General features: G+C 38.7%; 1 protein-coding gene across 1 annotated transcript in view; it reads right to left on the reverse strand.

Moving 5' to 3' along the window:
- Positions 1–229: 229 nt before the first annotated feature.
- Positions 230–27,153, reverse strand: part of LOC120333484 (uncharacterized) — a 43,860-nt gene continuing 16,936 nt past the window's right edge. Inside the window, exons 7-25 of the mRNA XM_039400913.2 lie at positions 24,097–24,241; positions 20,804–20,978; positions 19,762–19,911; positions 18,986–19,171; positions 17,563–17,709; positions 16,347–16,427; positions 15,771–15,979; positions 13,609–13,784; positions 13,094–13,300; positions 11,560–11,702; positions 10,527–10,655; positions 9,772–9,874; positions 8,943–9,118; positions 7,870–8,032; positions 7,127–7,258; positions 6,382–6,483; positions 5,157–5,332; positions 4,475–4,551; positions 230–4,179 (exon numbers count right to left, since the gene is read on the reverse strand). Of these exons, the coding sequence (XP_039256847.2) occupies positions 2,015–4,179; positions 4,475–4,551; positions 5,157–5,332; positions 6,382–6,483; positions 7,127–7,258; positions 7,870–8,032; positions 8,943–9,118; positions 9,772–9,874; positions 10,527–10,655; positions 11,560–11,702; positions 13,094–13,300; positions 13,609–13,784; positions 15,771–15,979; positions 16,347–16,427; positions 17,563–17,709; positions 18,986–19,171; positions 19,762–19,911; positions 20,804–20,978; positions 24,097–24,241 (4,842 nt within the window). The 3' untranslated portion in view covers positions 230–2,014. The remainder of the gene's footprint in view (positions 4,180–4,474; positions 4,552–5,156; positions 5,333–6,381; positions 6,484–7,126; positions 7,259–7,869; positions 8,033–8,942; positions 9,119–9,771; positions 9,875–10,526; positions 10,656–11,559; positions 11,703–13,093; positions 13,301–13,608; positions 13,785–15,770; positions 15,980–16,346; positions 16,428–17,562; positions 17,710–18,985; positions 19,172–19,761; positions 19,912–20,803; positions 20,979–24,096; positions 24,242–27,153) is intronic.

The following is a 27,153-nucleotide window of genomic DNA, read 5'->3' on the forward strand; positions in this document are numbered from 1 at the left end:
TGAGGGGTCGGTCGACCTTGTTGACCTTGGAAGTCTTGCCCGTCCCCTTCCGTATCCATTTTTATGCTTATTGTTGTTTGCTTATGCTTATTGTATTATGTACTTGTATCGGAAATAAATCATTATCTATCTATACACACCACTGTTAGTAAACCTAACTTATTTATGCTTCTCTCGATGGAGAGACCAGCAGAGTATTTTGCAGATGTTTAACAACCAAGTCCAAGAGTTACTTCCAATCATAATTTATTCACAAGGAAAATCGGTAAAAAACAGAATTCGATATTGCTACAATTTGACGAGAAAGAATGAAACGCACCGGTAAAACAGTATTTACAAAAGATATTATGTCATTTTAGAATAAAAGATGCAGAAAGGTTGAGACGGAAAAACATTGAAACATAAATACTGCGAGTAATGAGTGGGGCTGTGACCTCTTGCCATGCATTATTGTATTCAAAGTCTTATTTCTGAAACTCCCCAAAAGTCAGCAGATGAGAAACATTGAATAGTTACACAAAGGAAGGACGCTCCAGAAGTGTGTGTACCAATATGGAGGTACGGTAACTAATTTTGTTTGCCAATTTTACATTAAAGGGACTTGAAACCTATGGGCAGGGGTATATTTACTTGGCTAACAAAGACAGACCCCGAACTCGTGATGGAACTAAAATAAAGAAAATTGGAATAAAATTATGATCTAACCCTAATCTGGTAAACACACTACAGGGAGTACTGAAATGAGATACTGAGAGACATTCAATCCAGTCTCTAACCCTTGAAATGAGGACATTTTGAGATATATTGGAGTCCAAGCAATATTTCTCAACTTTCCTTAGTCGGGAGTCGAAATTTTAAACTTCTAAATTACAAGAATGAACGAATTGGCTAATTATTGAAATCAGTCGCAGTTTGGCGAGTCAGAGTTGTATTTTTATAAACTCTTACACCAATGAGAGAGAAAATACTGAGAGTCATTGGCCAATGTTTGAAATGACTAGGTTGTCCCAAAACTCCGAGGTCTGAAATCAGAGCCACAAAATTTTGAATTCCAGAGTTTCAGGCATTCAATGATGGGATTCAAACTTTCAACTTGGGCTGACAAAGCCTACTTAATGGCCAATTAAAGTCAGAGATGCACCATAGTTTCTATTGTTAAAATTTTTTGTATTTCCTATGCTGGATTAATACGAGTTATCGTAGAATTGACTAACAGCAGAAGCCGTAAAGATAATATGGCTTTTGATATGAACAATATCGAAGAGGGACAAAGTTGTGGGGATTAAGCAATGGTGGTGTGGTGGTGATTCAAACAGGTTCCCTTTTGCGTTGAACTTCAGAAAACCAAGCAGAATATAAAAACAAAAACTGGTTCGCTACTGGGTTTAAGATATCATAAACTGTACTTGAAGCCCAACATTAATACAAAGATTAGAAAACTGGTACAATAGAAAAAATCAATCGAATGAATCTAACAAGTAAAATTTCCAGCTCGAATTATTACTGATCAAATTTCGAAACGGACATTCTTTAAGAAGATTGTACGAAACCCCAGAACTACACTTTAGGAAGATTCTAAAATAATCACTAAAAGATACAAAATTTAGGTAGCACAGATTTCAGTCAGCAATATATTCTGCAGACCTTTCTTACGGAACCTTGTACTAGTTTATCAGGGGAATTTACACATTGCAAAGTAACATGCGCTCACTCAGAAATAAATGAGACTGATGTCTTCACATTTGTGATTTCAGCTATGCAGTCAAGACAAACTTCAACTATGTAGAATTATTATGGTGTATTGCCCACAAACTCAATCAGTATATGCGGGAGTTAGAGGGTTACAGACATCATAGACAAATTTGCACCAAACTCAGAGCAACAGTACGCTCGCCTCTGCTACTGAAAAATATATATATTTACGATGGTGCATTGCCCGCTAGTAAATTGACACCGGACCCAAAGCTGCTGTATTCTGATATTTCCAGCAATCCCATGCTAATGCATTAGCAACTTAGCCGTATAAATCTTCAATCGAATAATTCGGAACTAACTTGCGAATACGAATCAATTTCTTCGCAGGAAATGAGGTCAGAGTCACTCGAGCGTATCGAGATAAATCAGCATTGATAGGAAACGTAACCGATGACGAAAAGCGCCACAACTTATGTGGCGAAGTACGCTGTAATTTCTTTAACTTGTGAGATAATTTAAGTAACCTGTGATAGCCAGTCAGACTCGCTGGCCCTGGTTTTCGCTTTGAGATCATCGAATCGAGTTTTCGTTCCGTTAGAGTTATTTTTTTCGTCGGTCGATCCTTGTGTTTCTTTTTCTTCTTTTTCTTCAATTTACTATCCTTGCTGTTCAGTGGTTTTGGGAACAAAGTCTTTTTCGAATTCGAAGCAACGTTTTCATCAATGATTGAACGACTGGTCTCATATTTTTTTGAACTGGGGGGGCCACCCGTCCTGTGGCCCACGTTCCTTGGTCGGCTTTTTTGTTCGACAGACGCTAAACCAAAGGAGAGAGCAGACGCTGAGCTACTGACAGAGCCACTGCTGCAACTTGAATCATTTCTTTGCTTTTCATTGTTACATATTAGTTCATTTTGCCCGCGTATTGGGGATGACATAGGCCCATTGTCCAGGGACGAGCGTTTATATCCAGATGGTGACCTCATAATGTCTTTATTTGATGAATTTGGAGGGGTGATTTTGGTCGATGTTGAAACTTTCGATCCCATACCAGGCCTTTTAATACGACTCAAAATATCTTTCTGTTTTTTAGACATCATGCTGCTATGCCCGACCCCTCGTTTTGCAGGTGCATTATGGGTATTAACAGGAGGATTATGGGTATTTCGTACCTTCTGGGGTGACACAGCGTCACTCTGATGCTTATTGTTCACATTATTAAAAAACTGAGGTTTTGGAATGGGAGGGGTTTTCCCCATATTGTCTGAGTGTGATTTCTCCGGTGATGCCAAAGTAGAATTGTGTGCCGGTACCATACTACGACTTTCGGAGGATTTCTGTGTCGTAATTTTAGTTTTTTCTGTGATTGCCTTGCTTGGATCAACATAGAATTCATCAGATGAAATAATCAGTGCATTGTTGCCGTTTTCATCAGTATCAGATTCTTCGTCTGTCAACGATACGCCGACGTTTGCAGGTTCAACCACACGAGGGGGTGATGAGATAATAGAAGGTTTTCGTTTCAACTTTAACGGCGGAACTTTTGAATTCATTGATACATGACGTTTCCGTTTTTTCCTTGGTTTTTCTGTGACGAAATCATTCAAGTCGCTGTCCGATGAGTCTTCCAATGTTTTATGTTGGACTTTCAAAGTCACCGGCAAAACCTTTTTTTCTGAATTTTCCGATAAACTTTTATTTCTTTCTGGAGGATTATCTTTTTTCTCTGGTTTTCCATCGTTTTTCGACTTTTTTCGTCTCTTATCTTCGCTTTTCTTTTTACGTTTGTTTTGTTTGACCTCCGCGACCTTAGGTTCATCCGAAGACACTGGAGGGCCCTCTCCGCCCTGGAAAAGTACGTCTAGCAACGATCTATAGCAATACTGACACGAATAACCTTTCATCTCTCGATTTTCTTGTCCGCAACCCGGGCACGTCACAGGTTGGACGGAACGTGCCGCTTGATTGCACTTTGGACAACGGAACGACGCACAACTTATCGTTTCTCCGCAACTTTGACAAGTTTTTGTTCGATTGAGGGAGGAAAATGGATTGGATGATTTATCTTTTTGGGGGGAAGGTTTCTGGGATTCCCCTTTTTGAGGCCCTAGTGTGGATGCTGATTTTTGAGGTGAAATTGCCTTATTTGTGGGTGTTTTCTTGAATAAAGCATCTGTGGACATCACAGCAGTGGATGCTCGCAGTTCTTCCCTCTGTGGGGAGGGGTTAGTGGGGGGAATAATTTTTTCCACTTCTGGGGGTTTCTTAAGAATTTGTTTTGCAACTCCATCGTTCATAGTCGTTGTTCGTTTTGGAGTGAGGTCATTGCTTTTAGTTAATGAAGGAGGTGGTCCTGGAGGCCCGCTCATAGATCGGTACTGCCTCGTGTGTTGAGGTTCTGACTGTACAGGTGCTTGGTCGACTGAAGATCTAGATTGTCGCACAACCTGAGTTTGCATCTGAATATTGTTCGGAGGTTGAGATTCTGAAAAATGTTTCAAAATAAGATTGTGTGGACTTTAGGGTTTTGAGATTTCCAATTAAAAAGGTGCTTCAGAAGTATGTGTACCGATATGGAGGTAATTAATTTTGTTTGCCTACTTTACCTCAAGTTGTGTACAGAGACGGAAACCTATGGGCACAAGGTATATTCACTTGGCTAGCACAGACAGTCTCAGAACTCGTAATAAAATAAGGAAAATCAAATAAAATTATGGCCTAATTCCAACATGGTACACATACTATGGGAGTACCATAAAAAATATTCTTGATCCTCTTACCTATTGTTTCCAATATCTTGGGCTGCAGTTTATCTTTCTCTACTTTGATGAGTTCTGCTGATAATGACGCAAAATCCCTGGAAAACAAGAAGTTCTTTGAATGAAGCAAAACCAATTCCAAATCATTCGTGGGCCGAACAATTTTACCTTAAAGGTCGCATTTGGCCGTGGGCCAGAGATTGCTCTGCCCTACAAAACCCAATACTACACAACATTTAACAATATTTCACAATATTTAAGTATTTTGTGAGTATTGCTACGACAATCTCCCAACATTATAACCATCCGTGCCAAAACAAAGAAGGATAAGTAGTTAGTTCAAACTAGCTTTTTCAGGATGACCCCAAGGACAACTTTCAAGTGTCCAGTGCGACCCCAGGATAATGTATATATTTTTCATGAAACTTTAGAGCTTCTTTCACTGGACTTTTAAGTTTGGTCATGTGGTGGTATTAAGTAAAAAAAGCGGAAACCAAACATTGATGTCACAATAAGTACCTACATTTATGGTACAAACTGCTAAATTTAACACGATTTGTTAAATCGTAGATGTTTTGTGCCTCCATCTCTGCACCATAACTCAGTGACCTGATTGTGATCCTAGCTACTCATCACTCCGACCCAATTTGGGGTCGCGACCCCTGGTTTGAGAACCCCTGGTCCAAACCAAACAACAACAAACCTTTGAAATGTTTGGCCAGCAATCGCAGCCGATACATCCATGAGTAAACGATACACTCGGTCGAGATTCATCGAACATTTCATCCATGTTAGTACGAGGGTTGAAAGAAACGTACGAAGACAGGCCGTCAGTCGTTGATAATTATTGGGATTGTCTAACGGAACCTGGTTTAACCACTAGAGGGTGGAAAAGAGAAAAGTGGTAGAATTAAGATAACATGATAGGTGGAGCAGTCGGACGAATTCAGTGGTGGGATCCAGCCGGTTCGCACCGGTTCTATAGAACCGTCTCACGGGATTTTATGAGATCAGCGAACCGGTTGGCATTACTGCAAAAAACATCTCTATCTGTAACAGAACCGGCTGAAACATATGACTTTTGTGATGGAACAAGCTGACAAAAAAAGCTATTTTAAACCAGAGCTGTCGAGTCAGAATGGCAAGTGCTGGGGCGTGGCCAGGGGGGTTGTGCTTGAGGGTTGGAACCTTCCCCCCCTTTTGAAATGCAAAAAAAAGCATTTTTCTCCATTTATACATTGCATTTTCCATAATCCGAAACACTTTTTTGACCTTTCAGACTTTTGAAAACCAACAATTTCCGCCCTCCGGCTTAATGTTAGGATAGGTCTAATTGGCTACTAAAAAATTTCAGAACCTCCCTTACTGACTGCGTCCCTGGGCAAGCGCTTATTGATATCGGAAACATTGTCATATTTTCAGACTGCCAGAGTGTTTGAGAATCAACAATTGGAATTTGAGATTTTTAATAATATTAACTAGAACTCTAAATGCATCAAGGATGTTAGGCATTCACAACAATTAAATAAAGCTTGCTATGTTTTTGTTTTCAAAATTCTCTCTGAGTTCAGATCTATGTAGAGAAAGTCTGAACATATAAGGTGTCCATGAAGTCTTGAAATTTTTTTAAAATTGCAAAGGGACTTTATCGATACCATATATTATTTGGCCTCCACAGATGTAATAGATGAAGTAAAAATTGGAATTGTAAAGGGTCATTTATGGAAAACCTGAACGCACATAAAATCAGTTATAAAGTTCCGAACACCCCTTGCAGAATACATCATGAAATATCAAATATATTGTAAGTCAGATCATGTTTAACAGAATTGTGGATTTGCAGAAATCATAGTAAATAGATAATTGAATCTAATAATGCAGGAGAGTTTTTATGTCAGACCATCAGATGATGCTAAAGCATGACTCACCTTTTTAAACTGCTCAATCATGTTTTGATTCAAACTTTCAAAATTCTCCGTCAGCTTTGCTTGAGCGATCGACACCCAGATGTCACCCCATCCTGTCGGCATCTAGAAATATGAATAGTGGTCTGTATGTTAGGGATTCCTTGTGCAAATGTGATGTATTGCATCTAACATGAGCTAAAATAGGTATCAGAAAACAGAAAGGGAAATTAGGGATGGCCTAGGGGTTAGGGTCTAACTAACAGATTAGATTTTCCAAACCGGAAAGATCAGTCTTTCCAAGATACAAGCTCAAAACAAAATTCCCCCAACTGTTTGCCTAAGAAAAGTCTGATTGAACGTAATAGGCTTGAGCAACAGAGGCCATGATAACATTGCACTCAGTGCATACGTGTACACTAACACAGTGGTTCTCAACCCTTTTTCCTTCGAGGGTCATTTTCGATGCACAAAAATTTTGTGGGCCATTAATTTCTCATGCAAGGGGAAAACTACAAGAAAAACAGTCTTCGAAAATGGACACTTTAATAAATAGAATGAAAATTACCACTCAGTAGCAAAAAACAGCACAATCATTCAATGCTACTACTCACAAAATTTAACTGAAGTGACGTTAATGAAACTAGCAATTTTATTAGGTCCACCTGAAAAGTTACAGTGGCCAACTGGTTAGGAACGCTAACACAAAACCAGAGAGAAAGGAGAAGTAGTTAAGCACACTTCGCATAAATAGAATGCAAAATCCTACCTTGCTAGCACATTCAGCGCAAGTCAGCCAACTTAGCGTCTCAACAACGCATAGCCTGATGCATCCAGCAGTCAATATGTGCTTGTTGTTAGCCGAGTCAGGATAAGCAGAGGAGTCGAGAAGACCAGCAAGCTGTAATGAAGGCATAGATAGATTGTGTGACATTTTAAATAAGTGTAACAAGGCTCCGCGCTAAAAAACTAGGACAGGAATGTTCGCAATTCAGTTTGCCTAGATTAGTGGCACTCAGACAGTGGGACGTAGACAGTTTGCCTTGCTTGAGTGAACCCTCATCGTACTTTGACTCTAATTTGAATATTTGATCAAATAATATGAAAGATAAAGAGTCAAAGACACTTCATCCAGAACAGTGGTTCTTATTAAACGATGGGGCGTAGACAATTTTTTGAGGATGTGTGAGGCTGATTAAAAAGATATAGATATAACGAATATTTTCAATTAGCTTGACACCCCCTCACAAAATTGTTTACTTCCCCCTTGAGGGGTGTGCCCTACCATTTGGGAACCACTGCACTAACACAAAAGCAGAGAAACAGCAGTACTCTTTCAGTAGTTGAAACAGTAGCAGTTCGGCAGATAAACTTTCAGGGATAACTGTACTTATGAAGTTCAGAAACGCTTCAGTGGACATTATGTACAATAAAATTCCGCTTCTTTAAGCAATTCCATTATTAATTTTTATGTTGTTTTCTGTTAGCGTAAAACAATGACCTTGACCTCACCTCTTTGATCACCTTCAAACTCGTGACCTTCACCCCGTCATCGTCACAGGAATGTCTGTCTTCAAAGAATACGAGACGAGCCTTCAATCTGTCGATATCACCGATGCTCCACAATAACCAGAGAAGGGATGAGAATTCTTCCATCGTTCCGCTGAATGGGTACCTGGGGTAGATGAAGTAGTGTATGTAGTAAGAGTAGTATGTACAGTGTATATAGCATATTATATATAGTATGTGGTATGGGTAGTGCATGCAGTATATACAGTAGGGATGAGAACTCTTCCATCGTTCCGCTGAATGGGTACCTGGGGTAGATGAAGTAGTGTATGTAGTAAGAGTAGTATGTACAGTGTATATAGCATATTATATATAGTATGTGGTATGGGTAGTGCATGCAGTATATACAGTAGGGATGAGAATTGGGTGCTAGGGGGTAGTGGATGTAGTGTATGTAGTAAGAGTAGTATGTACAGTGTATGTAGCATATTATATCTAGTATGTATAGTATATGTGGTATGGGTAGTGCATGCAGTATATACAGTAAGGATGAAAATTCTTCCATCGTTCCGCTGAATGGGTACCTGGGGTAGATGATGTAGTGTATGTAGTAGGGGTAGTATATGTAGCATATTATATATAGTATGTATAGTATAGGTGGTATGGGTAGCATATGCAGTATATACAGTAAGGATGAGAATTCTTCCATCGTTCCGCTGAATGGGTACCTGGGGTAGATGATGTAGTGTATGTAGTAGGGGTAGTATATGTAGCATATTATATATAGTATGTATAGTATATGCGGTATGGGTAGTGCATGCAGTATATACAGTAGGGATGAGAATTGGATGCCTGGGGGTAGTGGTTGTAGTGTATGTAGTATGGCAGGGGTGGACAGTTACTTTTCAGTGGACCAAAGACTTGATGACTGGGCCGAAGGCCGAAAACTCAATATGAAAAACTATGGCGCTCCAGAAGTATGTGCACCACATGGCACACAACCTGGTACACATACTATGTTCAGTTTGTGCGCCATATTAATGCACATACTTCAAGAGCATCCAGAAAACACCTACTTGGAAAACTTATCCTGTAGAAACTGAAGGAGTTGGTTGCATCTGCGATACCACTCTGCGCTCGGAGAAATCTTTTTGTACAAATCGATGTTATGCTTCACTGGGTTCACGAAACTGCAAGTCTTCGAAACATTCTTCAGTTGGTTGATGACTCTTTCATCTCGAAGAAGAGAAGGCTGAATAAAAGATTGTAAATTGAGCAAACAGGATAGGATTTACATATTTATCCCAGGATAGAGGAAAGCTGGTAATGATGGCTTGCTTAACCATGTGACAAACCACGGCCTCTCGTCCAGTTACCAGTTCGGGTCGGGATTAGTCGTCTCAGATGCATGGACTTCATGGTGAAAGAAGCTGTAACCAGACATTTGAACCACCCGACGATGGCATTGAGCCCAGAAATTCTCCCATATTTAAAATTCACTCTCCATCCCAATCTCCCACGATGGCCAAAACTGAGTAATCAAGGTTGTTAAAGGTTTGTATGTGATGAGTGAGTCAAAAAGGTATTAACTTCTCTATTTACCGGCGGTTGCCGTTGCCATCTGGGATTGGAATGATATGAGGGAATTTGTTTGATAGGGTTCCCGTACATCTGAACCCTCGACAATTGCACCTGCATACTATGGCACCTATGGGAATTTTTTTTGTTTTGCTGATATTTAAACCCATACTAACCCTAACCCATGGGTTTTAGCACCCGCATATATAGATTGAACCCGCGGATATACACATGGGTTCAAATGTACGGTCACCGAATGATAGAAATACTGATTTATCAAGCCACTTTACTTCTTTGCTCTCCCCCTCTTATACACAAATTACTCACAGAAATCTTCCTTTCCTCAACATTCTTCAGAATAATCTCTTCCAGCCATTTAGATCTCAGAATCAGGACTTTTGCGTCGTAGCGTTTCAGTTCTTCAAGAAGTCTGAAATAAACATGAAAGTTAGGAATATTGGATTGAAGTGTCTGAGCATGTTTTCCTCGGAGTCGTATTTCCAAATTTCTGCCACAGGAGTTAGAAAAAAGGTACTCCCGTAGTATGTGTACCAGGTTAGGGCTAGGCCGTAATTTTATTCCGATTTTCCTCATATTAGTTCTATTACGAGTTCGGGGACTGTCTGTGTTAGCCAAGTGAATACATCTCCTTGCCCTTCACACAACTTGATGTAAAGTAGGCGAACAATATTAGTTACCTCCATATTGGTGCACATACTTCTGGAGAGCCAATCCAAGAACAAAACAATATTTACTACTCCCACCCTCGTCTGAGTTCAAAGACTGGCGTCAAGAAAACAAAACATATGCTACCTCCCTTTTCACTAAGTTTAAGTCAAGTCAAGTTTATTTTTTCCAACCAGTAAAAAAAACAAATGAATACAAAAATGCAAAAAAAAAGAAGATTACAGTTTTACTGAGGAGGGAAAGTCGCGGGAAATCAAAGCTGGTTATCGAAAAGTTAAATATCAATTTTCAGAAAGAAATAATATATCCTTCCTTAGGTTAGAGTTAACAATATTTCCAGGTGACATGACAATATACATTTCACTTCCTTTTTCCAGGTTCAAAGTTCAGCCTACCTGATAGAGTACTCTGAAGCCACAGCAATGACCGTCTGTTGTATGGCATCCACTGACGTCACCCAGTCAGGTTTAATTAAAGCATTAAGGAGTTCGCTCACGTTGTCTAGTGGGTAAGGCTGGATGGATCTGGAATTAAAAGAGTGAGAATTAGGAATTATTTCATTATCGTATTCAACTGTGATTATGATTTAAATTGTTCTGAACACAGGGTGTGCAACAAGCGACCCTCGAGCCCAAACCAGGCCCGTCAAGTCATTTAGTGTAGCTGTAGCCCCTGACAACACTGAGATTTTTCCCCATCAAGCATACAATCCTGAACAGTTTTTTTAAAAACCACGAAGCTAATTTTAAAAACAACAAAGCTAATTTTGAATGTTGTGCGCGCCACAAAACGAATTTTTAATTTAGTTCAATCTGGCATGTGCGAGTGATTCCAATCCCTTTGCGTTACAGATAGGGCTGGGAATTTCGAATTGAATATGAAATTGTTCGAATCGGTTCAAAGCCAAATTTCGAATCGCGGCCATCTTCTTTTTTTTTTCTTTTCGCCAATAGTCGAGCTGAATTTCTCATTTTTTTTATTGAAGCTATATTTTTTCAACGCAATTCTGACATATGACTCTTTTCTGTAGTCAGTTTTTGATGAAAACGTGTTTGTTATTGTGTGTGAACGCTCGCTCAGTAATCTGCCTGAGTAAAGTATTCTATGTTTCCAGTAATTTATGTGTCTGGAGGACATAATACAATAAAAAAGTTACATACAATTTTAAATCTCTCAAGTATTCGAGATTCGATTCAAAAAAATTAACCGATCCGATTCTGAAATCATCAGGTATTCGAAAGTCAACTTGATTATCAAAGACCAACATTTTTGTGCCTGCTGCTACTAGAAAGCCTTTGTTGAATGCAGCCTGCGTTTTCACCCAGTTATTTTTAACTGGCCCTCCTGTACTAAAGGTCGCACACCCGTGAGTTAGAGTATAAAAGACAAATACTGAATACAGACAAGCAGATGGAAAACATTACTCACTCAATAAGAACTCTATCTTTGATCTGAGCGATGGATCCTGAATTCTTTTCACAGAAGTTTGTTATCCAACGTATAACTCCAAGATCACCGAAACTCATCATTGCTGATTGTGTGACGAGATGAAACAAAGCCCATTCGTTCGTCTGAAACAAGCGAGTTGAATTTCATATTTATCTTCAGTTAATAAATCGGTGAAAAATGGATTACCATGCGGTTGCATTTCGTTTGGAATAGATAAACAGTTGCTTGGACTTGGATAATGGAGAAACCAAAAATGTGAACTGCCTTGCAATGGCGAGGAGTCTAGCAAATCTTTAGCGCATAATTATCCCCTCACAGGATTCTTCAGTTAATTAAATGGCGAGAAATGGATTACCACGAGATTGCATTTTTTCATTCAGCATTGGAATAGATAACCAGTTAAATTTCCTGATGCATGGACTTGGGTGATGAAAGAACCAAAATGCGACCTCCTTACAATGACAAGGAGTCCAGCAATACTAAAATGGAAAGGCTGTAACGAAATGATTATTAATTAATATAACGTCTCAATACAACAGATTATTTCCATAGAAACAACAAGACTGGACAGCCTGCTATTTTGTATTCCTATATTAGTTGATTCAGATTCAAAATAAAAGAATTTCCAGAACAATCGCTAATGATTCGGTTCCTACGAAGCCAACTAGGCTACTTATCCTTCTCCTATGCTTTCATGCCGATGGATCCGTATGCACATGATGCGAGGAAGTTATAGCAATAGTACAATCCCAAGTGATTTAAGAGTCTTGCTGCGCACTAACACAAATATATTTCTGTAATGTTTCGTCTGATCTTGGTCAGACTTGCTCAGACATACATAGTAGGCTATGACCTTGGCCAGACGAAACGTCACACAAATATAATATTTGTGTTAGTGTGCATCCAGAACAATGGCAACAGACATGAACAACTTCAATTCTAAAAAACCTGAAACCTTTGAATATACAACAAAAAAATACCTCGTGGATATTGAGAATGACTTGCTGTTTGTTCCTAATGAACTAACTATTATTTAATAGAATGCACCAAGACAATGTCTTATTTTCCAAAAAAAAAAACAAGACTGACCAGACTGCTATTTTGTGTTTGTATATTAGTTAATTCAAATTTAAAATAAAAAAATGTGCAGAACAATGCGCACAGAAATGAACTCAATTCTAAAAAGCTTGAGACTTTTAAATATACAACGAGAATATCGGTCGGAGACCGAAGACATATCGATCGAAACTGTGGTTTCGATTCATGACTCTATAGTGACACCGCGTGTCCCACCACTAATTATTTAATAACTCACTAATTATACAACATAAAATATCATCCAAACTCAATAGGCTTCTGCTCCGAGATATGATGAACGCCCATGCAAAATTTGAAGCAGATTCAACCTCGCCTTCGTGAGATATCGCGTTCATCTAACAGACATACAGACAGACAGACAGATACCTATCAACACACTCACCGATCTTAAGATCGATAAGTAACAAGAAATTACCTTGTAGGCATCTAGAATGACTTGGATATGTTCAGAAGTGAAAGATTTTCTCAGCTTTGCAACGGCGTTCACGATACTGGCTGAAGCAAGGAACAGATGGACATGTGGATCGTGGGCTTGGCATTGTATCAAGGCTCTACCACATTGGCCATGGATCGAGGCTTGCTTTGCCAGTTCCGAGATGGTGGTGCCTTGGTCAACCCATGGCTGAGAAAAAATATGAGTTAGATCAAGAGCCTCTTGTCATGATATCAACAATTTCAGATGCATGAACTTAGTGGTGAAAGAATCATTATTATATCAATAACTGTGGCTCAGTTAGATGTCTGTCTCTAGATCAAGTTGTTATATGGCTCACTGAAAAACGCCCCTGACCTTCACGAAAGAACTCAAATTTGTCACTAACTAACCGCTTGTGAGACTTGACTAACGGCTCAAGGCCCTCCAAGCAACAAGCATTTGCGTGTTTTTTAATGACTTGGGGTTCGGTGATCGCACAGAGCCCCCGTTCTTACCTTGATCAAGTTGGGGTCCAAACATGGCGACAGTCTACTCCTGTTGACCCACTTGGCCAGCCATAGATATATCGGCACATGATTGGCAGCCGCTGGATTCTGCTGGACAATGAACACAAATAACATCAGTAGTACGTCGGCATCTTTGCCTTTAATCTCGTATGGACCTCGAGAACCTGATGTAGAGAGGAATAGGGGTGAGATAATTATTAGAGAAGTTGGACTCAACCAGTGGGCCATGACCTTGTACTGGGCCACAGTAACACTTTCACGTGGGCCAAAAACCTAATAAAACTGCTCTAGAGTTTCATTGGTGTCACTGTAGTTAATTTTGATTGGTATGGCAATGAATGATGATACTGATTTTGTTACAGAGTTGTAATTTTTATTTTAATTATTGAAAGTCCCCATTATTGTGGAAGGAATGATTGTTTTTTTATGTGGTTTTTCACTTGCATAAAAAAACACAGAATTTTTGAGCAGTGAAAGCAGGACCCAAAAGAAAAAAATTGGGCACCACTGGATTAGAGATGGATCAACTATGTTGACATAACAGATCGAGAAGTTCCGAGTCAAACCCATCAAAACTATGTATCATCTTTCCATGTAGCTTCCAATATCGAGCTTTGTTATCAAGTGCAAATTACAAAAATAGTTCATGAAAGTATAGCTTGTTTTCCAATAATTAAGGCATCTTGTCGACTTTACTCTTTCTAGGGATAACTATGAAAAATCTTATCCATAGCATAATCTCAACTATCCCACCGTGAAACTAACTGGGTTAGCAATGCGCTCCGCACATGGGTGCTTGTGTACGGGATCATAAAAAGACCTGCTTGTGTTAATCATCTTTCCCACGGAACAGTATTCTATAGGAAAGGTTCTCCAAGCCCCAGGGCTTCGTGAGCTATTCGTTTACTCATTTGTTTACGCTGACTTAGCTAATTTTGTAACTGTCCGGAGAGGCAATAACGACATTAATAAAATTTGACAGAGGTATTGTCGAAATGTGGCAACAAGGCAACAAATGTGACATCATCAATAACTTGCAAGAGATAATGCCATATTTCATGAGTCATTAAATAAAGTAAATTTAATTTACTCAGGCACATTAACCGGTAAGTAACAATGTGTTTTTTGTTTCTATTTTCATAAATATATTGTGTTTCAAAAATAATAGCCGACCTTTTCACAGGCTCCATAACACCAAAAGTTTGAGAACCCATGTTCTATAGCAGTGGTCTTCAAACTTTTTGAGACACGACCCCTTTTTGAAAAATTATTACGTATGATGAGCACTCGTGACCCCAAGTTATATATGTAGACCTACAGAGTGGAATATGTTGAATGCAATGAAACCCAAAAGAATATGTTCGCTGACAGTTTCGGATGTTTTTCTTTAAAATAATTGAAAGAATTCCGGTTCACAGGTTCACAAGTCATTTCTGTCAACTCTTCCATAACTTGAAGAGGTAGTTCGGGAAAATTAGTAACAGAAAAAGGATCAATTATCCAATCTTGTTTATCTGTCGGAAATAGTGTGTCATCGTAATAATGCTCCATGTTTTACTGTTACTGTTTAACTATTATGCAGATACTGTTACATTTTTGAGGCAAATAAACATACATACATATTCAGCTTAACAGTGCAAACTGCACACTGTTGTGTATTTGCGTCATAAATCGCTGTTTTTCACAGGGACTAGATTTGTGATTATGATGTCATAATTGATTTATCGTAATTGCTCCTTGATATTACCTGTCCGCGTGCTTGTTATTCATTCTTGTGTTTGAAGTATCTAGCGTTAAGCCGAGACATCACACACATAATAAAAGAAAAGACAACGCCGGACACCCGGCGACCCCAGAAATATTTAAGGCGACCCCACTTGGGGTCGCGACCCACACTTTGGTGATCACTGTTCTATAGCATATCCAGGTACAGTCAGAGCTAGGAAACTCGAAGGTTTTCAGTCGTTTCCACTAGTACTATCTTTAACGGTTCTAGGATAAATCGCCTTATTTAAAAGATTCGTTATTTAAGAGCATACCCTAACCCTATAAACTAACTGTTTTAATCACAAGTACTTGTTTTACAGTAAAATGCTCTTGCGATTTTTCATAGGCGGCGAAATTTCAGGACACAATCTCTAACAGCCTACCTGCAGGATCGAAAGCATCCAGTCTCGTATCAGGTGAGATGTCATATCCAGCGAGGACATCTAGCAGTTTGATGAGAAACTCAGGAGGCAAAGTGGATAGAATGCATCCGCGATGTTCGTTGGCCGCAAACTCAGTCAACCGGAAAGCAACGTCCTTGAAAAGTCCTTGCTTGGCTTTGTACAATAACATCCATTGCTCCATATAGGACCTGAAGAAATATAAAAAGTTAAAAATGGTGAATTTCTGGCAACATTGTTTCTTTCTTTGTAAGGCTATTGTCTTACTCCAGTTAATTGGTAGACCAGGGGTAGACCTGCGGCCCGCTGGCCAAATGGCCTAACCATAACCTGGTACACATACTACGGGATTACCAATATATCACAGGATCGAATTTAGAGCAGGAATCTGGTGTAATAACCTTTATTGAGAGTTGATTTTACGACCAGCGTGAATTTTTTCAAGCCTCACAGCCCTGTTAATAAGAAGTGATAAGCATTTTGATACAGGTGAAATGGATTCTTTGTGAGAGATCACAAATATTGATTCTGACCCAATGCAAATACAATGCAACTCACACAATCTGAGTTCCTGAAATCCCGGAACTCTGATTTTGAAATAATTTGACGACTTTGATGTATCGCAGGATGCTGTGATACCTGTGAAAGTAAAATATGGATTAGGGAACTGGAGAGAAAGAGTACTCATGCTTCATATAGAGACACTGGGGAGAGGCTGACTAGGATAAGAATTTCATATTTATTGAGGGAAAGAAAAGCCTATGAATAAGATGGACCTAAAATTTCAAGAAAGATATGGAATAGGGGACTAAGATTCAATGCAAGTACCGTAAATGCTCCTTTTACCGCCCGATCTTAAATAAGGGCCCTTTTGAACAGAACATAAAAAAAATGAGGGCCGGTAAAAGCTGATTATTCAGTGGTGGAGAACAATTTGAAATAAGAAGCGCTTTTGTCACAACGCTGTTGAATTTTAAGCGCTGGTAGATAACACTCACGCCTTGGGCGTCCAATTACATAACAGATAGCATTGATAGCATTTACTTTAAAAATAACAAGCGCCCGTGCCTGAATAAGGGCCCGGTTAGTGAGTTTGGCTGAAAAAATATGGGCCCGGCCTACAAAACGAGCCAATACGGTATGCACAATGAAACAGTGCAAGAGTAAGGTTTGGCTTGAGCCCATGACAGTTCTAGAGAACATTCGGTCATGGACATTTGCTGAGTATGCATTTTAAACAAGGTGTTTCCAAGCCTGGGTTCACGGATACACAGGTTTTCAAAATAACGAAATCATTTTCGTTTTAAGATTGCCGACAATGTTCCGGGTGATATAGCAGCCATAGAGTTTGAGCGCACGGTGTTTAACGATGTCATATCAATATAGTTGGTTATTCAATGCTCTAGCCCTGACATGGGCAAACCTCGGCCCGCGGGCCAAATCCGACCCGTTGGGTAATTCGATCTGGCCCGCCTGATGCTGCCACAACCAAACTAAAACCAAATTTTGATGTTTTAGCTAAAAACAGCTCAAGGAATTTGTTGAGATTGCAATTAAATTTAGTTTTGTCACGAGGTTTATTGTTTTCCGCTTTTGCTTTTGTAACACTGTAAATATTGTTCATAAAATGTAACTTTTTACGTCACAATTACATGGAAAATCTAGGTGGCAAAATTTTTAGCACATGATGCAGAAACCTTGCCCTTCCCTGCTCTAAACACTAAGCCACCTACTTTTACACCCAGCAAACCCCCCTTACACCCAGCAAACCCACCTCTTATCTCTATCTAACTTCTCCACCCTCATTTTAATGACGTCAGCAGTTTCTCGTAGAACCTCTCTTCCTTTACTCCCCGTAGTATTGGCTCCGGTCAGAACAGCTCGAAGTAGTAGGTTGTCCCAGTGTCGCATTCCAAGGAATCTGTGAAATAAAGGTTCCAGATTTATGGGTGAGTGAACATGTACCGCTTCTTCTTGGCAAAACATTCCATCTCATATTCTGTATTATTCAAACCTTATCCAAGGTTTTGTTTGCTCTTCTGATTTCATAGTTTCAATTTATTTGTTTTTATAAATCATTTTATCGCCTGAGATGCTTAAATAAAGTCAAAAGCTGAGTCGAAATAAACTTATACTTATACAGAGACGGTTGACAGGATCGTGAACCACTATTATATCTTATTCATTAAAAGTCAGATGCAGGAATAGTTATCCAGTTAATATTCCAGACGGTAAAAACAGTTGGTTACATGATAAAGACGTCTCAGTGTTTGGCAATTAGATAACAAGAATATCGGTCGGAGACCGAAGACTTATCGATCGAAACTGCAGTTTTGATTCATGACTCTATAGTGACACCGTGTGTCCCATCACTAATTAATTAATACCTCGCTAATTATACGACATAATTCATCCAAAATCAATAGGCTTCTAGTCCGAGATATGATGAATGCACATGCAAAATTTGGTGCAGATTCAACCACGCCTTCGTGAGATATCGCGTGCATCTAACAGACAAACAGACAAATACCTATCAACATACTTACCGATCTAAAGATCAATGATTGTAATGAATGGGCAGATAGCTCAAGGGCAGGAAAACTCCAAAATTTTAATTTAGAGCGTGAAAAGGGAAGAAGAAATAGCTTATTCATAAAGGGAAACACATCCTTTCAAACGGGTTAGTGTTGAATATGGTAATAGAAGACTAGTTATCCTGTTTTTATGCATTTCCGCTACTTCCATTCCAAACAAGGATGCATAAATAGGCACTGATATGTGAGGAAATACTATTTTTTAAAAGTATTTATAAAAGTATCGAAATCTTTACGATTCTTCTTTAAGGAGCTTTAAGGAGGACCATAACCGTATATTTGACTATTTCCAATCTTTGACTAAAAAACATTTTCGATTCTGGATTTTCGAATACATTCTAAAATTCCTCACATATTTACTCACTTTTCTAAAAACCATGGACTTAGGAATTAAACTTAATAATATTATCATTGTAAAGCAGCTACAAATACAAAGGAATGTGTGATAATATTCGAATTAGTGTTTTTCTTGCTTCTAAGAAAAGAGACAAGCATACAGTATTCACCCCTATGCTATTCAAATTGGCCATCTCTGAATGTAGACAAACTAAAAGTCAAACTCAGTTGCACAGATTATCCTTCAAAGATAAAAAAAAAAATTACTTTTTCATGGTGTCTTTCAACTGCAGTGGTCTTATTGCTTCTTCAACACATTGTATGAGGTTGGTTCGTAACGGCTGCGAAACCTCGAATCTTGTCAGAATCTCAACCAATTCTTTCTCTATGTGTTCCTCTATGATGTTCGGGAAGTTGCATTGACAGCGGATGTCAGGATTGGAGGGAGTTCGCCTAGAATGAAAATAAATGTTTAGTTAAAAAAGCACAGTTATTGTGCCGCTAATAATCTTGGAAGGTTAGCCTACATAGTATTGTTAGCAGTTTATGTTTAGGAATTAATTTTGGGAAAACTTGCATGTAAAAGCTCTTATCTAGCCAGCCTACTCTTCTATAGTTACTCTTTCCACTTTTAATTGAAGGTTTGGGAACTTGTTTTGAGAGAACTTGCATAAAAAAGCAATTGTAGGTAAAATCTAGACGTGTCACTGTCATTCGCAGTCAAGTTCACTGCGATCATGAGATATAAATGCTAGAAGCCTGAATGGACTAAATAAGAGGTTGTAAATTTGATCTTCGCGGCTAAAGTTGAGCAGGTGCAGCCTTTCGCCCTTCTTCATAGTTCACTGGCAAAGCAGTATACCTACACAGTTGAAGCGGGAACTTTGACTTTTGGAATTATAACGGGATGAATGCGAGAATAAAGGATGAACCCTATATTCATATGTACCAGAATAGTTTGGTATGACAGAATTCTTTCGCGATTAAAATAACCTGTTAGGTGTCAAAATACAGGTATGAAGCAAATTTAACATCAAACTTACGATGAATGGTTAAAGTCCGCAGGTCTCTGTGAACACAACTCAGATAAAACAGCTTCGAGCGTGATCAAGGCCATCTCTGGACGACTCTGGGAATATTTCGACTGAATTTCTCGGATTATTCCCAGAGCTGTCTCTCGGACCGGTTCGTAACTGTAATAAAAAGATGGTTAGGAACATTATTTTATGCTGCATAGAGTAGTTTTTCACAGCTATCCCGGCTTTGATGCAAGTCAATAAGATCTCTTTCAAAAAATGCAATACTTTTCTCACCCACAATGCAATAAACACTTCCTACCCACGATGCAATTCTTCCTACCCACAATGCAAAACTTCCAACCCACAATGCAAAACTTCCAACCCACAATGCAAAACTTCCCACCCACAATGCAATACTTCCCGCCCACAATGCAATACTTCCCACCCACAATGCAATACTTCCAACCCACAATGCAATACTTCCAACCCACAATGCAATACTTCCCACCCACAATGCAATACTTCCCACCCACAATGCAATACTTCCCACCCACAATGCAATACTTCCCACCCACAATGCAATACTTCCCACCCACAATGCAATACTTCCCACCCACAATGCAATACTTCCCACCCACAATGCAATACTTCCCACCCACAATGCAATATTCCCCACCCACAATGCAATGAATACTTCAAACCCACAATGCAATATTTGCAACCCACAATGCAATATCTCCAACCCACAATGCAATATCTCCAACCCACAATGCAATATTTGCAACCCACAATGCAATACTTCCAACCCACAATGCAATACTTCACATCTACAATGCAATATTCCCTCCAACAATGCAAAGATTCTTGCCCACAAAGCAATACTTCCCACCCCACAATGCAAATTTCCTCGAACCCACAATTCGATATTAATCTGTTAAACACAACAAACGACAAACCAAACTGAGCAAATATGATTATTTTTCAAATTGAAATACCTCAAGCAATATTTCTACCCATAAGTCAATATTTCTAACCACAATGCAACTTCCCTCTTCCCAAAACTTACTTGAATTTCTTCTTCATATCGTGAACGACTTTGCATTGATGACATGGTTCATTAGCTCTAGATAGTTTATGACACGAACAATTGCATGGCACGGCGTTGTACTCGCACGGTGTACCGGCACGATACGTGATGTACGACTCGCGGATTGTGATCATGTACTGCATTGCTATCTCACCTGGAAAAAGAACAGAGTATGATATATTACCTTTCATGTGTCTTCATTTGGGCTCGGCTGTAGCACATCGTGCCAAGCATTAGGAAAACGCTCACCACCGCACCTCTGATCACCCTGCATGGGTTCGCAGGTTCGAATCCCATGCAGGGTTAATCATGTGCAAGAGGATCGTTGGGCTCCTCACCGCGTAGGGTGGTTTGCGTAACCGCTGGTCAGTCATGGCTTCCTCCACCGTCAAGTCCATGTTTCCGAAAACAAATAACTAACTAATCTCATATCCGACATGGAATGGCAACCGGACAACAAGCCGTGGTTCTTTTGTTTTCCCCGGAATAAATATGTAAATCTTATTCTTGAGGATTTGTTGATCTCACATGGCTGATTCTGAAGATGGAACGAATATAAGAATCGAATTGAAACTGGTGATATTTGATGCAGAAAATAAATTTAAAGAATTCAGAATATTTTGAGTCAAAAATTCGTTGATAAAATCATTTAAAATCTGATGGTCAGGTATAAAAATAAGCTTCTTCAAATTTCTTGAAATTGTAAAAATAAAAAATCAATCAAAATCTTCTTATATGTATGTATGTATGTATGTATGTATGTATGTTTATTTGCCTCAAAAATGTAACAATATCTGCATAATAATCAAATAGTATAACAGAGATGGAATACATGTTCAAGAACTTACTGGCCTAAGACACAGATGTGCGACATGTACCTCCAACAAGTATAACAGCAGTTTAGGACTGCTGCGTTATAGTAGAACATGAAATGGGCGATACCAGAAGTTCTCACACTTCTCGGTATTGCGACGCCCTCAGAAAAATATGATCAAGTTGCGACTCCCCGTAAAAAACGTCTTGATACCGTTTAATAAAAGACCTTTTTTGCAATGAGTTCCATTAAAATTATGCCTGAAGAGAACTGCCGTGGTGTCAATATTAAATCATTCGAATCAACGCGTAGACAATGTGCTGAACGTCGCTCAACATTGCTCGATATGCCCATGTTCATGAAAGGATTAGAAATGAATGACATGCATGGCTCGAGCTGACCCGACTCAGTGTTTGTGATGTCATAATTGAAACAGCATTAAATGACCCGCGACATTAGTGAGGTCACATATGGATAAGATTGATCGTTACAATAATTAACCTAATCCTCCCGGTTTGACGCATGCGCGACGTTTCAGACGTTTTGCAATGCTGTGTGTATACCATGAGGTCTGGAATGTTTGTTATGGTCTTGCTTGAAAGGAAATCTTATTCCCCACACAACGATATGAGAATGAACCTTATATGACATTTAGAAGTGATAAAATTTCGCTTACATATCACGCGTGTACTTCCCGCTGCGATATAAAAACGTCGCACAACAAGAAAATGATTCCATAAACCTTGGCGTTGCGCGCTAACCAATAACAAAAGCTAGTATGATAAGGTCTTATTTTGAAGGTCATTTTATATGCTACATAACATAGGAGAGTGGACATCTCACAACGTCAGGAAATTATAAAAATATCGAGTCGTTTGATCGCAGCTGCCTCACCGAAAAAAAGTTAGGCGTTTTATCTCGCAAATTCTCCTTGTCTGACGATTATAAGCTTTTATGATTCATAATAAATGTTTTATTATGACTCACAAAAGCTTTCAACGCGATAAAGCACAAACAAACAACCGATCGATCTATCAAGCTTAGCCTGGCCTGATTCGATGTGGTGACTTCTCAAACGGAAAATTTCCAAAACGCTTGAACAACGCGCGCTATGGAAAAGCGTTTGGTATCATATGAAAGAGAAAACCAATGTGCAGTCAACTGTATAGTTACATTTCAGCTTTACAATAGCTGTAGACGTCCAACAGCTGATAGAATGAGAGAGTGTAAATATTTTTGTTATTTTTTGACGTTACGAGAGACCTCTTGAAAGAGGTGTTTTAGTTTACGGTCCTCCAGTGACATCTAGCGTATAGTACTCTAAAATACCTTTCCAATGGTATGTAATTATTGTATATTGGGTAAATTTTGGGGGTCGTATGACATTAATAAAAATGTATTCAAAATTGGGCTCGATTGGGCGTCTGAATCAGGTTAATATATTGTCATCTCCATTTCTCAAGTGTGATTCAAACAAGAATTTCGACTTTTCTATGCACCGCAGGTACAATTCCACAAAAAGAGAAAAGTTTTGCGACGCTCTGGCAAAATTGAAACGACGCCCACTTTGAGAACCACGGGGCTATACAAATAAAACTCCAGTACAATACGTAATTAATAATAATACAATTGACGTGGCAAGTCTCGTATCTTTTGAGTAATTTTGTTCAGAAATATTTGAGACTGAGTCATATAAATTAGACCTGCTTGAGTCACTTCATTAAACCTTTTATTGTTTTATTAATCATATGTGTATTTCCTTGTGAGGTGGATTAGATATATAGGTTGATCAGGTGTCTGATTTTGTTTATTGGACATAGAATCATTTCTCCGATGTTTTTTCTGCCAATATGCTGTATGAGAAATAAAAATATCACAAGTCTCTGATAATAGTGACTCATGGAAATATCTCAGGCCTTCCTAAGATAACTGGTGCATACCAGCCTGCTCACTTATTATTTATGTTGAACAATTGCGCAATACTTTTCGGTTAAATAAATTCGTTTCGAATATTTAGGATTTATTCCAACAGAATAGGAAATATATCAATATGTACATTCCAGCATCAGCCAGCAGTCTGGGTGGACTCGAACAAGAATCTAGGATGGAAATACATATTGATCTCAGGTGAGAGGAAAGCCGATAGGATGACTCGATCATATGGCAAGCCACGGCATCTCATACGGTTACCAGTCCATGTCGGGCATGGGATTGGTTAGCCAGTTATTTGTTTTCAGATGCATGGACTTAATGGTAGCGGGAGTCGTAACCGACCATTGGTTACATGAACCACCCTACGGTGCGAGGAGTCCAGCAATCGTCTCGCACATGGATTCGAATCTGCAAACCCACTCAGAATCAGAGATGCAGTGGCGAACATGTTCCTAACGCATGATGCGCCACAACGTCAAGCCTATCTAACCCAAAGTAAAAACTATTGGCGACCGAATCAACATACCAGCTTGCTCCATCTCCTGGGTGACTTCTTCCGAAGCCAATCTCAACATCAGCGGACTCTTTTTCGTATTTCTCCGAGCTTTCCAACAGCTCGCCCTCGAGTGTGCATTGCAGTGCGGGAATGTTGTCGTTGTCCAGGATTTGCACTGAAATAGACAAGGATCATTTATAATTTCATAAATTTTTTATATAAATGTGGTCAAAGCAATGTCTTCTGCAAGACGAGGAAGGAGTATTGATGAACCACACACAATCCCTAACAATCTTAAGGCTATGATTAGGGATGTCCTTATCGTTTCCGTTTTCGTTTAGAGCTGTATTCGAATAGTTTTTTCCAATTTCGGTTAATCGTAATTTAACATGTATAAAACTTGCGACGTCGCGCACGATCTTTTTCGGTATTTTTTTTTTCAAAGTACGTTAGTAAGTGCTGAATCGCGTGAACCATAGTGACCTCTGCTTTCTATCAAGCGTGACGAAACGGGCATGTCTGGGCATGTCCAGACTTGTGCGATTATTGCCGACAATCTGATGTTGACGGTGCAGGCAACCGGTATCTCTGTTATGGAAGTGATTAGTTTTCTATTGCGAGTTTATCATAACTGCATAACGCACGGTGGAAGTTTTAAAGGTAAAGGTGGGTACGGTGTCGTTTGGTTGAATAGCAGTGCAGCAGTAGGCTACCGTACCAGTAGCCTAATGGAATCGGAGTTTATCTGTGCCAGTAGGCTACGGTACTAGTACAGTCATACGGCACTGTGCTGCACAACATGAACATTATTATGTGTACCACTTTAGGGTTCAGGTTGTGAGCCATGCACATACTTCAGGAGCTCTAAAAAGGAACTGTGGTCCCTGGAGCTGTAGCCAAAGCCACTGTGATTAAGAATCAGCTTCCCAGCGCTGATTAGAAGCTTGTGATGGCAACAGTATGTTTTCTTTAATTCAGAGAAATAACTTTTTCAGAGAATGCTCCAGTGATTCGCATCAGTTTAGTTTGACAGACTATGTCACATGTTCATTTCACCCACTTATGTTGGGAAATAAAGTTACTGAAACACTTGTGAAGTATTATTTTGGTTCTAGTAATTTAGTTTAAACGATATTCGAAATGTTTTTTCAGAAGCATTCTAGAATAGTTTAGTATTCGGATACGGACATCCCTAGCTATGATGTATGTAGTCAACCTGTGGAGAGATAAAACACATATATTTAGGTCCATACAAATTTTCTACCAGCACTGGCCCTGGTGCCGGTGACAAGCAATCACTGACAAAACTATATTTAGGTTTATTCTTGCAACAAACATGCCATGCCGGCTTCAAAAGACCCTTGACACTTTTGGTTCTTCTATAAAAATACCTAGTTTTGCCTATAAAATATTTCCATCAGTTGTTTTCATTTGCGACATCCAGCGAGGTTCCGGAAGTGTGTGTACTAATATAAAGGGACTGAAACCTATGAGCAAGGGGTATATTCACTTGGCTAACAGTCCCCAAACTCGTGATAGAACCAAAATAAGGAAAATGAGAATAAAATTACTGGTACAAACACTACGAGAGTACCCATTTAGCAATGAGAAACCAACAAACGGAAGTAGGAAAATAAATCCATTACAGTAAAATAATTAACAAAATTACAGTCAATTCACTCTTAAATGAATGTAGTCATCACAAAAGGTATCTGGTAAAGTCCTTTGCCCGTGACCTAGTATAGGTGACTTTGATCCAACCCATTCATATTTTATTAAAACTGAACGTCTGCCTCTCACAGGTCTATGTGGTATAAAGGAAATGATGTCGTTCCATTTCCTGTTTTGTGTGCTTTTATTATCTGAAATCTACAGGGTGAATAAAATTGATTTAACACTTGAACTTCTGTTTGTGTATGATTGTGCCCGAAAGTTCCAGTATCTTGCTTTTCACAAAAAATTATATGTATAGAATATGTTCTAAATTACCACTCCTAGACACTGGAGACCTCTTTCTTGTAGATTTAATTAGTAAATTGATGGGTTCTAATTTTCTAGGTTACCCGGTACATTCAATACTAAGTGCGTGAATTGAATACATTCAAAATTTCTTGCTTTTATGAATAATTTAGAATAGTTTTAATTGGAAAATGAACTTTTTTGATGTTGGCATCTGATGTTTTGAGGCCTAAAGTTCATAATATTAGTTCGTATACAAAACTTCAAAATTTCCAGTGTTTACAGAAAATATATTTCATAGTATGTCTGAATAATGTCTCCAAATTTTAGGTTAGAGAGTTAACAGAAAATCAATTCATGTTAAATTTAATAACCGCAAAATATTAAAAGACATCCTTGAAGATTATTGTAGTTCCAAAGAGTTTTTCCATATTTTTTAGATTAGCATATTTTATGATTGCACAGATGATTGCACTATATTTAATACTGAATGCAGGAGAATTGAGTGAATTTTCGATTACAACTTAAATTACGCAATCTATTCCTACTGTGCATTACCAAAGTTGCAAATAATATGTCTGTTAGACATGACCCAAGTTACACTCTCTTCATTTTACCTTTATCGTAAAACATTATTTCAAAAAGTAATGAATTGCTCAGCTTCGACCATTATCAGGAATAAAAAAAAAAAAGGACTAAATAAAAACTTAAGTATGGGAGTTTTCAATAGGCTGCATTATCACTGTAAAAGATAATAGTCAACAGTACAACACATCAATGAATTTCTAATAGAATAATCCTATCCTTCATTAAATATCGCCACATTCAAACCACCAAAGTAGCTTATGGCACATTTTTCAGAACTGTCATTATGGACCAGGGACCTGGTTTTAAAGCTGTACCTGTTTTAGTTTTAATATAAGATATTGCCTCATTGCCATTGTTAGATTTGTCTATTAGAACCAAACTATTAAAAGAATGCAGAAACGGACTTTATTGATATTCTGTTCACAGGGACAGCAAGCTATCTTCTGGTCTGGGTTCCAGATGAACCTGTTTTAGTTTTGATTCTGATATTTTCTCACAGCAATTGTTAAATTTGGCTGTTGGAACCAAACTATTGGAAAA

The sequence above is a fragment of the Styela clava genome, chromosome 13 (genome assembly GCF_964204865.1).
Source record: "Styela clava chromosome 13, kaStyClav1.hap1.2, whole genome shotgun sequence".
NCBI classification, from domain to species: domain Eukaryota; kingdom Metazoa; phylum Chordata; class Ascidiacea; order Stolidobranchia; family Styelidae; genus Styela; species Styela clava.